The 15,722-nt window shown below is 39.0% G+C and overlaps 2 protein-coding genes across 6 annotated transcripts in view; one reads left to right on the top strand and one right to left on the bottom strand.

Annotated features, from left to right (window-relative positions):
* LOC138019144 (splicing factor 3B subunit 3-like) overlaps positions 1–15,722 on the bottom strand; it is a 44,620-nt gene continuing 28,898 nt past the window's right edge. For both annotated transcript variants that reach the window (XM_068865815.1, XM_068865817.1), the window contains exons 23-32: positions 15,389–15,554; positions 14,137–14,178; positions 13,664–13,747; positions 13,152–13,291; positions 4,305–4,377; positions 3,360–3,458; positions 2,838–2,981; positions 2,179–2,283; positions 1,638–1,733; positions 1–547 (exon numbers count right to left, since the gene is read on the bottom strand). In XM_068865815.1, the coding sequence (XP_068721916.1) occupies positions 503–547; positions 1,638–1,733; positions 2,179–2,283; positions 2,838–2,981; positions 3,360–3,458; positions 4,305–4,377; positions 13,152–13,291; positions 13,664–13,747; positions 14,137–14,178; positions 15,389–15,554 (994 nt within the window). In that variant the 3' untranslated portion in view covers positions 1–502. The remainder of the gene's footprint in view (positions 548–1,637; positions 1,734–2,178; positions 2,284–2,837; positions 2,982–3,359; positions 3,459–4,304; positions 4,378–13,151; positions 13,292–13,663; positions 13,748–14,136; positions 14,179–15,388; positions 15,555–15,722) is intronic.
* Positions 7,256–13,140, top strand: LOC138019152 (histamine H2 receptor-like). Of its 4 annotated transcripts, none has more exons than XM_068865837.1 (2): positions 7,256–7,740; positions 11,415–13,140. In XM_068865837.1, the coding sequence occupies exon 2, from the start codon at positions 11,544–11,546 to the stop codon at positions 12,540–12,542; it is 999 nt and encodes a 332-aa protein (XP_068721938.1). In that variant the 5' UTR covers positions 7,256–7,740; positions 11,415–11,543; the 3' UTR covers positions 12,543–13,140. The 4 variants fall into 4 exon arrangements, with proteins under 4 accessions (XP_068721938.1, XP_068721942.1, XP_068721939.1 ...); XM_068865841.1 differs by having other exon boundaries at positions 11,420–13,140; XM_068865838.1 differs by lacking the exon at positions 7,256–7,740 and adding an exon at positions 7,851–9,379.

A 15,722-nucleotide genomic window follows, 5' to 3' on the forward strand; every position in this document is an offset into this window, starting at 1 on the left:
TACACGACTTTCTTTCACTTTAATACGCATGTTACTAGCGAATTCACTCTACATGTACGTTTAAATGTGAACTTAACACGTCTATTTCTATGTGTTGAAAAGAATGACTCAAAGCTTTAACCAAGGCCATACTGCAAAGGGATACTAACAGCCTAGATTATTTAAGAGCTATGGCTCAACTGCAGTTTGGTCTCGGGAAATGTTCTACCAAAATATACGAAAATATGAGGTTTTTTAAAATTGTTTTTTCTTTTCAAGATCTTAACGAAGGGACCACCAAGAGTCCCTCTAGTATGCTCAATTACCGTCAGTCCATTTTAGGACTCAAAAGATCACTGAGAAAATACCGGTGGGCTAGAATTCCGTTTCCTTAGCGCCATTAATGGCCAAAGCTAAACAACTGAAGCAGTATTTAACATAAGTCGCGACTAAAAACACATTGTATGTAACATCTGGTCATGGAAACTGCTCAGTTTACAGATTCGTCTCAGCTTTTTCCATCTTAGAAGGCGTATCGCGTCCTGATATCTTCCAATTTCTTGGACACCTGTACATAAAAAAAAATTAACAAAACAAAAACAGATTTAAGTTTAAGTAAGTAGCCTTTCTGCCCATCCTACCCTTCCCTACTCGTGATGACAACCATTCCTTATATGGTGCTTAAGCTTCGCACTTGTGCTGGGCCAATTTTTTTCCCAAAGTGTTAGTTATCCCGAACTGACGACCAATCGTCCACGGGAAGCAAGCCTAACGAGTTCGACACAACACAGCCAACTTCGACGGGATCTTTTCCCGGTCTCAATGTGGTCCTTCCAACTTAGATAGGATCTGATAAAAACAACGATAAACAAATGCCGCCAATTTTGGCCGAATAAAGAAGACTTTTAATTATGTCTCAAACTACTCATTTCCATTTATTTGTCGACGATAAATGGTTTTCCGCCGACAAAACTGAAGCTAATCTACATTTCCAGGAAGTAAACATACTGGTTAATAACCGACATCTAGTGGTATGTTAAAACGTTGAGAATTCATAATTTATATAATTATATAGATACTGATGAAATACTAGGATTTTCCTGTTTCTAAAAAAGTCATATCTTCACCGCGCACAGTGAAGATATTATTTTCATTTTTCACATGTGAGGATATTGATGTCGTCATAGTAACTAACACGATTAGCCAAAAGAAAGGAGCTTTCACTTGTTTGTAAGATGCTTTTGTGCTGTAATATAATTTTTCTCCACTAGTACATCAACATATTTATGACTCAATATGACATTATCACGATTTGTTTTTCATTACTAGTTTCGTATTACACAACAGGAGTGTTTTACCGGTTGGAGACCTCTCTTTCGCCATTTCGAAAATGAATAAAACTAGTTGATTTTAAACTGGAGGTTTCATCAGTCAGTATCCACACAATAAACAGAACATTACATGACCGCTTGTAGATAAGAATTTTATCTTCTCGGGCTTACAGCATCTCCCACTCGTTCCCCGAAGATAGACTCGAAGATAAAATTCGTATCCCCGCGCGGCCATGTAATGACCTCTATTTAAACCGAAAGAACAAAGCAAATCACGCTACGCAGTGTAGCTTTTTAAAAAAGCAGTAACAAATATTGAACATTCACCTCAGCGGGAGTTCGATCCAATTCTTCTGCGATGTTCCGTCGCTTGGATGAGTCAAGGGAATTAAAATATTCACACAAATCGCCATCAATCACGCTCTAACAAAAACATAGTAATACAAAGTCATTTAACGGTTCTCTCTGACAGGATTAATAACAAATCGCATGACCCACTTTGCAGGAGAAATTGCAAAAATACAAGTTGCAAATGAGCAGGGCAGAATGAAGGAGAACGAATTCAGCGTAAATTTGATCGACACAATGACAGATTTTAAAACTTGCACCTGAAAATATAATTTAAAATGCATTAGGAAAAAAAAAGAGAAATCGCATATTTTTCCCTCGGCTGCTTCAGTCCATTGTTTTGGAAGAGTAAAGCTCCTGTTAGGCCACGGCTAGACGCCATTAAAACCAAGATAGCGACGCTCTGGAAATTATTCAAATAGACGACATTATCGAGAAATGCTGTCAGCAAGAGAGCCCATAAGCTTATGGGGGAAATGGTCTTTCAAAGAAATAACGTTATAGACAAAGGCAAATTTACCTTGACAGGCATGTAGTAAGACCTGTACGACAAATGATCCCTGCCACATAGTGATGGCTGTTCAGCGCGCAAATGCATCTCAAGATGCTGGAAAAAGTCGATATCCTGTGTGACAAATACAGAATTGATTATTGTCGAGACAAGTCAACCAAAAAAAAAGAAAAAAAAAAAGAAAAAGAAAGTCCACGCTACGACAGAACGTCTCTGCCCGTGCGGTCTCCCAAGGTCATTCATCCACATGACCAGATTGGGAAAAGGAGCAAAAAGAAACGCAAGATTGAAATGGGCGTAATCTTCATATCAAAACAACTACCCTTCCAGATATTGTCAACCAAAGGTCTAAAAGTATCTGGCGGCAAAATAGTCTCACTAGATCAAGTTTAACCGAGCTTCTCTTCCAGTTCCCTCTTTTCACTCTCCACTTCAATGCTATATTTAACGAACACAACACAATGTGTCAACAGTATAAATTGCAACTTCATGTGAAATCAACTCAAGTCAATTAAAATTAACAAGTGTGGATTTGTAAAAAGGGCTTCCCATTCAAATTACGGCTCATGGGAATACTGATTCTGGACAATAACGGAGCCTTGACTGTGACCCTTTTCGCGTGTGTCCGTCAAGCCAATTACATGTAATGGGAGGGTAATGACACCTACCTCTCTTGACGTAAATGGCACCAGCATACCGACACCTCCTGAGAGTGTTGTGTAAACCAAAGACTCGGATCCACCAGGGATTAGGGTCGCTTTTTGTAGCGACAGGACTGTTTCGCCCACATGATAATTACATAGCGTCTCAACCTGAAATTGGCGTAAATCAGCATGTCAACATGTCATGTGGATGATTCAAAAGGGTCAGTGTCATGGCAGAGCCTTGTATGATTAAAATGACTAACAGTCACAGTAATGCATAAGCGAAATGTTTCACCTACGAAGGGTACGTCTTTACAAAAGGCACAGCGCGATGAACCAATCGGTTCAATGAAGCAATTACATGTGATTAACTCGTAGCACGGGAAAATAAGCACGTGCAAGTCGCTATTGGTTTTGATTTTGGTTGAGAAAGCAGCACGCGAATTTAAGCCAATCAACAATCTCAACTACGTAAAACTTCGACACTAACACGATTACCCTGCAGTTTACATCGCATTTTACAATTCATGACAGCGCATAAACTACCTTCTGGGGGGCACCATTTAAAAGGCCCCTATCCCAAAATGCTTTTGTTCCTGTTGGATCCTCATCTATTTCGTCCGTTGTGCTGGCAGCGAGACGAACCTACGAATATAAAAGCCAAAATCCAACAACTCATTTACCATGATTGCGAATATGCCGACTTTCGTTATTCGGGGTTCTTGCTGATGAGTATAGCAAGACCATCGTTACCTGGACCTAGATTATTGACCTCATTGACCTAATTGTAGCACCCCCTTGTCTCCTGTAGCATTGTAGTAGGACGGCCGAACTCGAGATCGGTTGGTCATAGATTCCATCCCTGTTAATAGCACTCGGATGTTTCCTTCCGACTACGTCTCTAACCTCTTCAGTCACTGACAAATTATTTTTAAGTCAACGTCAGACTGCCAGTAAATGATGTCGACACATTCGTTCCCAGGAAAAAAAAAAAAGGAAAAATGGCCCCCGTTTCTAGGTTTATCCTTATTTCGTTTCAATAACTGAAAAGTAGCTTGAGCATCGATGAGCTAAGGAGGTCCTATCGAAATTAAGACATGTTTGTCAGTTTCACTGGCACAGCCAGGAATTTCGAACACACCTCAACGTTTGTTTTATTTTTTCCTTCAGTTGACAATTGTGGTCAAGTTTTGAGAAACACTTATCTGTAAACTGGTTGCAACGAGCCGTGTAATGCATTTCTGATAATTGCATTTAAGTATTTCTACTAGAACCCCAGTTTGGCCTCAAAGAGCACTCGTGTTAACCTTAAAAAAGCCAACGGGAGAAAAATCCTCCTAAAGCAAACTCAGCACCAACACAAAACTCAGCCAACAAGAGAAGACCAGAGAGGAATTAGTGCAGGTTACAAATACAACAAATGCTAATCCTTTTAACAGTATTCTATATTTTCTAATTCGGGATGGAATTTAAATTTGACAATCTACTTACCACAAAGACATTGCCAAATTTATCAGCACCGGCTACAGTGTCATAGTCAAGATAACTGCAACAGGTTAACCACCTGGAAAGAAAAAACAAGACACGGAAAGATCAATGAAAGGGGCTTTGTCACGCAAAATTATGTAATTTCACGACACCTAAAATGCCCAAAAGGTAGGATGAGACATTGCAAAAACCACATAAAGGAAATGCTGCGAAAGGAAAGAAAAGCATGGATGGACACAAATGGACAAATTGAAACGGATTTCATCAGGGTATTGTTAAAAAAAGTCGGCCCAACCTTTTTCAAGTATATAGCAAATCGCCTGGAGAAAGATCGTTTTTGCTCAGATTCATCTCGTTTGTGATGTAACGACAATTTTATCAGTAAAGGAATATCAAACAACGATTTTCCAGTTTTAAACTCGTGATTAACCAAAGATATCCCAAGTGAAGTTATGATACTCGCAGTTATGAACGCACTATTTTAAAAACTGCGTAGAGGAGCCAGAACAATTCAGGACTTCAAAGGGGTTTGAACCCGTGACCTCGCGATGCCAGTGCGACGCTCCAACCAATGACCTATGAAGCCACTGATGTTGGGGGCTGGTCATTTTTTCAGGCTTCTCTACGCAATTTCTAAAATACTCCGTTCATAACTGCGAAGATCATAGCTTCACTTGATTTCGTATCCGCAGTTCAATATGATTCCTTCCATATATCATTTCATTCGTCAAAGATTTCCCCTAAACACGCGAAAAAGAACGTGACATAGCCCCTTTACGATGGATCAAAGAGAGACTGTGTTCTTTAAATGATTGACTATACATTTATTTTCCCCATCATGGCAATGTCATGGTCCCTTATGAAACACAAGTAATGGCACTGATTAATGTAACACACTAAGTTACCATAGCAACAAAAGAGACATCTAAAACCACACTAAATTTTTCTTCACATGCTTATACCTCAAAAACGAACTCGGTGACACACTGGAAAGTAATCAGTGGGCTAACATAAAACTCTTCAAAGTTAACAAAATTCACAGGAGCGGATTAAGGGCCACCTTAATTAATCCAAATGTGTCATTAGCTCTGAATCTGTTGAACAACATACGGGGGACCTTGCAACAAACAGGGCCTGAATGAAGATCTGAGGCCGAGAACGTGCTGCTATCTGCGAATGTCAAAACATTCAAGTCTTCTCCCGATAACGGCTATAAACCGTGGGCCCAGTCTCACATCCAGCTTGTTGAAATACCACAAGGGACGTTCCACCAAGCACAGAGCTTCCATAACAAAAAATACCTTTAAAATTTCAAGGACTTAAGGACGTTCGCGCCAAAATCTTCCTACGGTGAGATTTTCTTCATTTCTCGACTAGAGTTAGGTCAATAAGTACTTACTCCAAAAATATAAAAAAAATTGGGGGTCACCGACTTTGTTTCGGAGAAAATGGCAGTGGAAAAATGCCTTAATTTCGATAAATCTGTCATAATAACGAAAGGTAGCCTCATCTGTTCATCCATCGAAAATCCTAAAAATAAACTGTTAGAGTGAAGGTTTCCGTGCATAGGTTTTTAGGGGGGGGGATTTTAAGATAATTTCATGCCGCTAGGGATGTCGTAAACAGTAGAGTTCATCCTGGACCAGCGTTTTCGTAACCTCTATCCGTTGCAACCACTACCGGAATTCGATGGCACGAGGAAAGAAAATTTAAAAAAAAGATAACTTCTTACGGTGAGATTTTTTTCATTTTATCATATTTTGTAGATAGTAAGTAGAGTAAGTGATTCATGATTAAAAAAATAGGGGTCACCGATGATCCAAGGGAGTAAAATCGATGTGATTTTACGAAGCTCTTGGAAAACTTCGTTTGTCACGTTTTTGCGTGACTTGTCGGGGAAGGACTGGAACCCAAGAGAGGATCGATCGTTGAAGGGATGAAAAGTTTTTACCCCAAAACAAAGCTTTCTCGAGCACAGCAACGAAGTTTTAAGCAGTCGTCATCTTCATTTGGTTAGTGTTTTGTATAATATTTCTCCATTGCCTTCATGCTCGTCTTCTGGAGTGTGGTTTTTGTGAAATTTAATCGCTGTTTTTTTCCACGCAGGTCCGCACTATTCAAGCCGACGAGGACGAAAATACTGCTCTGTTTTCACGAAAATAAAGGATAAGAACTTTAAAAACATACATTCATTTTGAATTTAAGTTCGTAGGGTAATAAAAACATTAAAAAAAGAAACAGCCCCATTAAATTTACGCAACGGTTCGTCCTCGAGTTTTCCAAACTTCCAGCCACTACTCGATCAGCAGCTACCTTTTAAAAAGCTTTTTCCATCCTCCCGCTCACTTCTCTTTAACGTTTCATGATGATTCGGAATGTGCCATTCTTTTGCCGACCTGGAAATTTTTCCCCGGCGTTTTTGTCGCCATGTTATTTTAACTAATGCTTGAACAATATTTATGAAAGTCAAGTAGACTAGTGCACGACTGATAAAAACAACGCGAACATCAGTCGTGCAGTAGTCTACTTGACTTTCCTAAATATTTTTAATCAATTTTGACTGATCACGATCTTCTCTTATCCAACGTTGTGCAAGACTTATCGTCCACGGTTTCTGCAAAGGTTTTCAAACCTCAACTTCACTAATGCTCGAAGTAATGCGTGACATATTACAGTCGCGTTACCTGCGCAGTTACGTTGCGCACAAACAATTAGCGCGAACGTCCTTAAGGTGGGACCTCCCTAGCGCTAATAAAAAGCAGGGACGGTTCAATTTCCATTTATTAATAAAAAAACACTTGAATAAGAAAATTGTATGCCAAGAACCAAGGAAATACTATACGAATTTAGCAAAATCGAAGTGGCAAGAATCAAACCAAATAAACTGTAGAAATTACGTAAGAGCAAAAACGCGATTTTTTTTAGTCTAACTGATGAGTTAAAACGTTGTTTATTTTAAGCATGGAGAAGTTTAATTTGCACTAGTTCTTTGATAAGATCCGCGATGCAGCGGCCCTGCAAATCCGAGGAGTACGCGGTGTCTTTGTGCTGTCTCTCGTGTCAACTTAAAAACCAATTACGAAAAATTAATCATTACGCGAAAGCATTTTGCATGCGACAAACCCAATATCACCAGATAATGGCAGTAGGACTCCCAGCGAAATTATTAATTTGCCAATTAGGTACACAAGCTGAAAGATACAATTTGACTGGTCAAGGAGTCTGCCAAGCAACGGGGAGCAAATTAGATTCACAGCGTGTACAAGTTTTTTTTAAAGCTGCGGTAATCTCTCTCTTTGTGAGACAGCTAAACATTGTTAAAAATACAAACATTCTGAAAGGTGATTGTGAACACTGCTGGAACGAGCCTCTTGGCCAAAGCCTTACCACCACTCAACCGCAAATGGGTGAATCGATCGCTTTTTACCTACAGAACAAGGTATAGTAACACTTTCAGATAGCGGTTCATTGAAATTCTAGTCTTTCACTTAGCAGTATTTTGGCGCATTCAATATCTTTATGAATATTATTGCAAAATTTTTCACCAGACTGAAAAAAATCATCTGGGCTGTAAGATTAAAACCACAAGAAAGTTCAACGAAATTGCTCAGCAAAATACAGTTACGCTAGGGAAAGGAACGATGACTCAACAACAATCAACACGCAATGACAAGAAAGTCATATTGAAAACAAAATTCAAACGTACTTTTCAGCCAAAGGGAAAAATGATACAAATGATAATTTGTGCAAAATTCGAGATATTCAAGTAGTATCAGCAACCCATGCCTAATTCAAACATGGATAAAATCGGCATTCATTAAGAATTTCATTACGATAAAAAGGCGATAATTTAGATCTAAAGTTGGGGAAAAAATCGACTTTTTACCATCGTACGAAATTTTGAACATTTACTATGCGTGAGTCGAACAAGCCCTCCAAAAATTCCTCTTCTTTAACAGGAGGGTAAAATTCATATTTTGCGCGGATTTTCTTTTTGTGTCAAAAGGAGAAATTTCCACTTACAAGAAACGAAAAATGACATCAAAAGATACAGACGGTACAAAAGGTGCTCCAGTTTAACATTGATATCAACAACTTTATTCTCCCTACTCTTTATGTATGAACTTAAAAAAGGCCTAACCTAGAGGTTGGGGTCCTTGGGTTTGTAACTCCGCGTTACAGAGGGAGAGGAGAAAGGGAACTAAAACCCGCAAAAATGCCCTGTATGACAGAAACAGAGAATTGATCAAAAAACGCAAACCAACGACCATAATAAATTCAAATTTCCACTCTTCAAAACTTTTTTTCTCGACTTAACTGAAAACTACATTTGATAACAAATCTGAATATCAAACTGCTCCATATGGCCAAATACTACATGAAAATGAAAACTACTATCCATATTAATCTGATTTTTTAATGACGACAATGATAAGTGTTCCTGCTAAAGGATTTGTCCCCTTTTAAGGACAATTTAGGCATCAGCAAGTTACACCACAACTCCGGAAGCCACAGTGCAACACTGTACGGGAACAATTACCTTAAACAAGTGATGAGTGCACTGTGAATTGACACATAGACTTGCAACTGTTTGTTCGAAAAATAAATAACGAGCTGGATTGGAAAGCATGAAGATCATCACTTACAAAAGGTGTGGCAACATTGACTTGAATTGAAACATACAGACGATTAATTTTCTGATTGAAAGTTGTTTCTTTTCATTAAGTTAACGACCCAAACGAACAAAGCTAACAAGCCGCCACTCTGACAGGGTTGTGGTACTTAATACGGCAAATCAAAGGACATTTAGCAGGTGTCGACAAAGATAGAACTTGAAGTTATATTAGATATTATATTGCCACTGATTGAAAGACAGTTTTGACAAGAAAGGACACAAAGAAACTCAAAAGACACCAGTTAGCTGAAAAGAGCCGTTTACCGGCCAGAAGACCGCGCCAAAACAAAAAATTGCGTTTTTTCTTTTTCAATGATGGACGAAAGAGGCCATTAATAGCTTCTCTGCTGTCGATAAAGTACAATAATACCATGCAACCAAAACTATGGGTTAAAGGCACCAGGTATGGGAAACGATTTTTCTTTTATATTTGTAACCAATTGCTTAGTGGCACGAAAGTAGTTGACAAGTAATTCATTTACTCGACAGCGACAAATGAAACGGGTTCCTATCACCTACAAAAAGGTCCAAAAACAGTAAGAGATTTCTCAGCCGACTAAAAACACAGATTCTAAGTTTTAAAAAGTGCACCAAAAAGGCCAATTTTTCTACCCAAAGTCATTAGAGAGTCCACAATTTGGTTCTCTAATCCTGCGGTTCCAATTTGCATTTCGTACAAATCAGGAAATCCCGATTTTCATCGCGCCTAATAAAGTTCTAGATCTTTTTCGAAAATCAACGCCAAGTTCACTAGTCTTTCCGGCTCGTTCAACAGCTTGCTTTTCTTCCTGTACAGTTTTTCTCGCTTCCCGCATTTAAGAAAAGCGATATGAATCCCGCGAGATCCTGAAAACAAAATGATGTCAAGCCTCCATTTGATCTGATAGCAAAAGCGGATGAGTGCAAGCCAGTTAATTAGGATATTTAGAAAGCCTATAGTTTCATGGACGGAAATGAAAGAAGACTAAGCATCAATAGTCAGTACTAGAAAAAAAATGTTAATTTTACAAAGACTTTGTGTCTGAAAGATTTAAAAAAAGAATTGAAATTTTAGTTTTGAAGCAACTTTTTCATATGAAATATGCAAATGCAATTTGCCGAAACGTTTTGGAGGTTGGTTTGAAAAAGTCCGCCTGCAATAACTGTTGGTCCTATTTGAAAAAAATAAATTGCTTTTTGTTCATGAAACGTTTGACAGCCGGCTTTATTACTAAGCAACAACTGCATCATTTACTCTCCCTGTGTTTATTTCAAAATAAACCGCATGAAACGTAACTATTTTCAATCCACAATTAAAGAATCGTCAATGACATGATCAAATTTGTTACGAATTCCCGTCCTGGCGTTTTAGTTCTTCTTAGGGCGAAGACGTTTTTTGATAGAAATGCGAAAATCTATAGTGTTTTTTGATGAATATCGAGAAACTTCTTCTTCGCGTCAGATTGCTTCAATCCTGCGCTAGTATCCTACAGCATTGGGCCAAGCAATACTGGAATCACGAAGTAGCCAATAAACCACAAAGTAGCGAGAAAGAAATAAGAGACTAGAATTGTAGCTAGAACGAATAGTCAGTAACCTCTCTACTGTTCAATAAGCTGTGCAAACAGCATTGGTCATCCTTAATTTCTAAGCTCGGCTGAAGGAAGGTACTTCAGCCAAGAAAACTACAGATGGTTTTAAAACACATCCTGTATATTTTGCACAATTTTTAAGAACGGTAAAAGACCAGAATGTTGAGTGCTCTTTACGAAAGTCTCGAAAAAAACCAATTTCTTTTTTCAAAGATTTTCTTTAAATGCGTTCACACGTTTAGAATGGTCTTGCTCTAAAAGGTTCAATCTTTAAACAAGTTTATAATTTATTGAAAAACTGATGCACCTAGAAAACATACAATAATTAAGTCACACTGAGTAATTGGAATATCCGAAAGTCTCTTTGAAACCTAAAAAGTGACGAAAATCGGGGAAAAGAGTCAGCTGTTGTGAGTAACATTGAAAATAAGGATATTTATCTTTGATGGCAGCAGTGAATGAGATCCAAAGTTCTTTCGATCGAAAGAAAACTTAGGTGTTTTTAACTTCCTTCTTTTACCGAACTCACTAAGATGTATCTTAACGTTCTTATTCTTGATCCACGAGATGTCGTGAAGTAATTAAGGCTGAAACAACGAACAGGAAATTTGGAAAATTTCGACCAAAAACCAACATGACACCGAAAAAGTGCCTCTTAGGTAAGGATATTGCAAGCCGTTAATGTAAATGGCTTTGGCACCTTTTGACAATTATCCGTTTCGTTTGACAAGGGGCATAATGAGTTGATATTTTTTACCATAAAATTTGAACAAGATGGAATTATAATTATATAACACAAGCCTGAAATTATCATTGCAATTAGTAGCAAGGGATAACCAGTTTTCTTTCTGTTCTTTTCCCTGTTAGAAAAGTCTTTCTACCAAAACGGAGGCTGTTAACTTTCTCTCTGTCTGTGACCGGGGTCTGAAAAGAACGTTCTAGGAACGGGCATCGCTACGACAAACGTGATTTGAAAACGAAGGAACATCACAAAACATGGAGAACGGAACATTACAATGTATTGGCAATTTCACATGTGAAAGCAAGGAAGAAGGAGAAGGAAGCTTACTGCATGAAACCCAACAAGGTCAAGTAGTCGTAGCGCTCTTAACCATTCAATCTCTTCTCATAATCCTAGCAAATTCAGTTGTGTTTATGCTGTTCTTCAACACACGGTATTTACGAACAAAAACAAACTACTGTTTAGTCAGCCTGGCTGCCAGCGATTTTCTGGCTGGTCTCCTATCTTTACCACTCGTGCTCGCCTGTTCAATGACCCTTTTGCCCGAAATCTGCGTTAGCATGGATTTGTGTCAACGATTTCTCTCGATTTCCACCATTCTTCATTTGCTTGTCGCGACTTCAGAGCGCTATTTCAAGATCAAAATGCCTTTTAAGTACAACTCTGTGGTAACCAAACGCCGCGTGGTTATGCTGTTGCTTAGTGTATGGGGTTTCTCTTGTTGCGCATCGTTCATCCAACTTGCCTGGATCAACATACGAGATCCACCAACGGAGAAAATACTCGAATTCGACAGGGCCTATTCCATTTTTTGCTTAGCCGTATTGGCGTTTTTACCCTTTCTTGTGATCGTTTGCATGGACAGTCACATTTTTAGCTTCATCCACAAAGAGAGGAAAATGCGGTATGCTTTAACTCAGGGAAAAGTACTCCACAAGACTGAGAAACAGCGCAGGAAGAGACGAAACGACCGTAAAGCGGCCATAATTTACGCACTTATGACTTTCGTGTTCGCTTTCGGCTGGTTCCCGTATTTTATCATCACATTGCTGACTGACTTAGGTCACATGACCAGCTCGTTTCCTTTTTCTGTGGTAATTATTATGTTGGTTTTAAAATTCAGCACGGCTCTGATTAACCCACTTCTATACACGTTTTTCAAGAACGATTTTAAAAAGGCGTTGCAAGGAATGATGGCGGGACGAGGACACCGCTCACAAGGAAGCGAAGTCCTAAGTACCAGTGTTGTTTAAAAGACAACGATTCATTACAAACGCATCTAATGTCGAAAGGGTATTCTTTTCGAGGCTCTGATAGCAATCTAGGTGATCTTATAGTTCCTTAGAAATTTAATCGTAGTCAATTTATTGGGAAAGGTCGTAACATAACGGAAAAAAGAGACATAAAAATTAGTAGCCATAACCCTTTTTAACTTTCGGACTTGTTTAATCGCTCCTAGCTCAAATAACGATGAAAGCCGAATATCTAGTACCGCTATAATGTTTGACGCAGATAGAGCTGTTTTCAAGTACCAAAGTAATTACTTTGACCAATCACTGCAGGTGCAATCACCGCAATGAACCAATCGCGATTGGTTTTGCTTTTCCTTCTCATTGGTTGATAAACTGGCGTGAGATTTTGAAACCAATCAATAAGCGTGGAAATTGCAATCGCGAAATTAGTTTCGACAGTCAATTGGAAACTGCTCTAACATTCTACTGAACGCAAAGCTGAGAAATCTAAATTCTCCCTTTAAAGCACTCGTCTAACTGACCCATGTAACCACTCATGTGAACTGAGTAATCAACTAAATTTTTAACTAGTGATCAAGTGAAATTAATATCGCGTCCTCGGTTCCTCACCTCGGGTTCACGTCGTCCGCGAATATCACCAAATGGTTTTCTCGCGCTTTGTACTTCACGAAGTGAAATGACTCCTGGATGTCACTAACAACAATACGAGTTCCCATCGAGTTGAGGCCCATGATAAAGTTAGGAAGTTTCTGTAAAAGAATAAAGTACATCAGTAGAAGCAGAATGGTGCAATTCTTATAAGGCAGAGGAAACAGGTGATACCCTCCAAAGACAAAGACAGTTCAGTTCACAAAAAGGGCCCATTTATGTTCGCTTACTGTACAGAGTTGACCTATTTTGGCGGGGAAACGATGGATATTCGGTTGTGAAGCCCTCTTGGATGAAAAACCTGACTGCCAATATTATCGACCACTTGCGCGCCCGAAATAGCGAAATGCTACATTATTTTATTTGTTTTATCCGGCGAATTCTCAAGCGAACGAGGCCAATGTTTTGCGAACCAATTAAAACTACTTTGAAGTGAAAATCTTGTAAACCGTCGAAAGGGAAGAGAATGGTACCTTGTTTTCACATTTTCGGAGAAGCTTCTTCTTGCCAAGATCGTAAATTCTTAACAGACGGCCAACACCTGCCAAGAGACGCCCCTGTATATGATAACAGCAAAAGAGATGAGCTCTCGCTTGTGACATAGAGAAGGACTACTGCTAATCTAACCAATATTATTATCAACGATTACGGATTAAAGGGACTAATTTAATCCATTCGTTTGTATTGAAAATGGGGACAGCAGTGACTATACGTAAGATTAGCTGGACACCTACGTGTCTTACTTGACCTTGAGGTTTTAACTTTAAGCACTTAGTATAAAGGAAAGGAACTTTGTTTAGGTGTCTAGTCTATATTGAACATTGTTTATGTTTGTGTTAGCTACTTCATTATTCCTATCATACATGTTATGGGTGAAATAAATAATTACAGAATTAAAAGAAGTGCATTCATTAAACACCATGGGATAGAACAAAAAATCACCAACCTGAAAAGGGGCTAGAGCTCCTGGAATATCATCAACTTCAGTCTGAAATTAAAGACAAAGGCAAAAAATCTGAGTTTGAATGTAACAAACGATCGTTGCAACTCCACAGAGAACTTACAGTGCGATGCGCCTTACCGTGGCCACCTAACAAAGTTTTTTTAAAACTTATACGCCAATCAGGGTGTGCGAATTTGATTGACAGTCACGCCTCCTTGAAAAGTTCGCACAGTTGTAAGTTGAACACCGTTGCATGGGTTGTTGAGTTGACGTATTTACACGTAGTTGTCAAATGTGAAAGTTTGTTGGGTGGCCACGGTAAGGCGCCTTGCACTGTAAGCCACAGAGACACATAAAGCTAACAGATGCATTGAACGTACGAGGACTGTGTGGCAAGATCACGTCTTTGATCTCTTGATTTTTTTCTGTCAGTTGCTACGCGATCAGCCTATGATTTTGCCGTTTCCCATGCATGTGCTGGTTACTGAGCTTGTCACTTGTTCATGCACGTTGTTCGGATTAATCGCAAGACATAAAACCGACACATGGATTTAGTACAAACTTACCGAGTCTTCAGTGTTGCTAGTCAGGGCAACAAATAGATTCCCCACAACAAATTGACGTGCTCCCCACATGTAGCTTCATTGATAATGATATTGATATCGCTGAGTTCATGGCTCCTCTTCGTTAACAAGAGCTCGTATTACCGCAGGGTACCCACACAATCTGTTTGTGCAACCGTTTGTAATTTGATAATAAGTCATTAAATGTATTGGATTCACCGTTTACTTCTTCTGTAGCGATACATGCATGGACTAACGCTATATAAACGTTGTATTACCTTAACTGCAGTGAACTGTCGTTCTTTCGCCTCAGAAGTGTTATTTCGAGCGATGCGATTTTCTGGGTGAAAACTCGCCCCGACCCTGGAGCTGTTCAAAAATTAGTTTCCACCCTTGTCCTTAATTCTATTGAGGGGTACAGTAAACAGCGAACTCGAAATCCTCAAAATCGCTCAAAATACCAGCTCTGAGGCAAAAGAACGACAGTTCACCGCAGTTAAGGTAATACAACGTTTATATAGCGTTAGTCCATGCATATATCGCTACAGAAGAAGTAAACGGTGAATCCAATACATTTAATGACTTATTATCAAATTACAAACGGTTGCACAAACACATTGTGCGGGCTCCTGTGACATTACTGGCTTTGATTGCAATTCTAGTACTTCGCTGCTTAAAATGTGGTTGCTAACCTTATGAACAAATTCCAGTTTGTATCCTCCGTCAATCAATTCAGTTATCTTGTAGGCATGAATAAATCCTCCTGCGCATGAGCGAGGGTTCAGTGTCAAGTCTTTTGCGGTGCCAACCAAAGCGTAAGTTTCGTCAGGGCGAGTGTTGAAATTACACACACACACGCTACGAAAAACAAAAACAAACAAAGCCATAAGGAATTAACAAATTTCTAAAGGAAAAATTCAAAGAAATAATCCCTTGAGCCAAATTAACCATTAACGCGGGAGCTGACCGAGATATTTTGCTCAGTTGGTTCTGGCTGGTGCCATCTGTGTGTTTTTATTAGACAGG

This window comes from Montipora capricornis, chromosome 10 (genome assembly GCF_036669925.1).
Source record: "Montipora capricornis isolate CH-2021 chromosome 10, ASM3666992v2, whole genome shotgun sequence".
NCBI classification, from domain to species: Eukaryota; Metazoa; Cnidaria; class Anthozoa; order Scleractinia; family Acroporidae; genus Montipora; species Montipora capricornis.

Excerpts from the sequence above, each read along its gene's own strand:
- LOC138019152 (XM_068865837.1), top strand. The coding sequence starts at position 11,544 with ATGGAGAACGGAACATTACAATGTATTGGCAATTTCACATGTGAAAGC.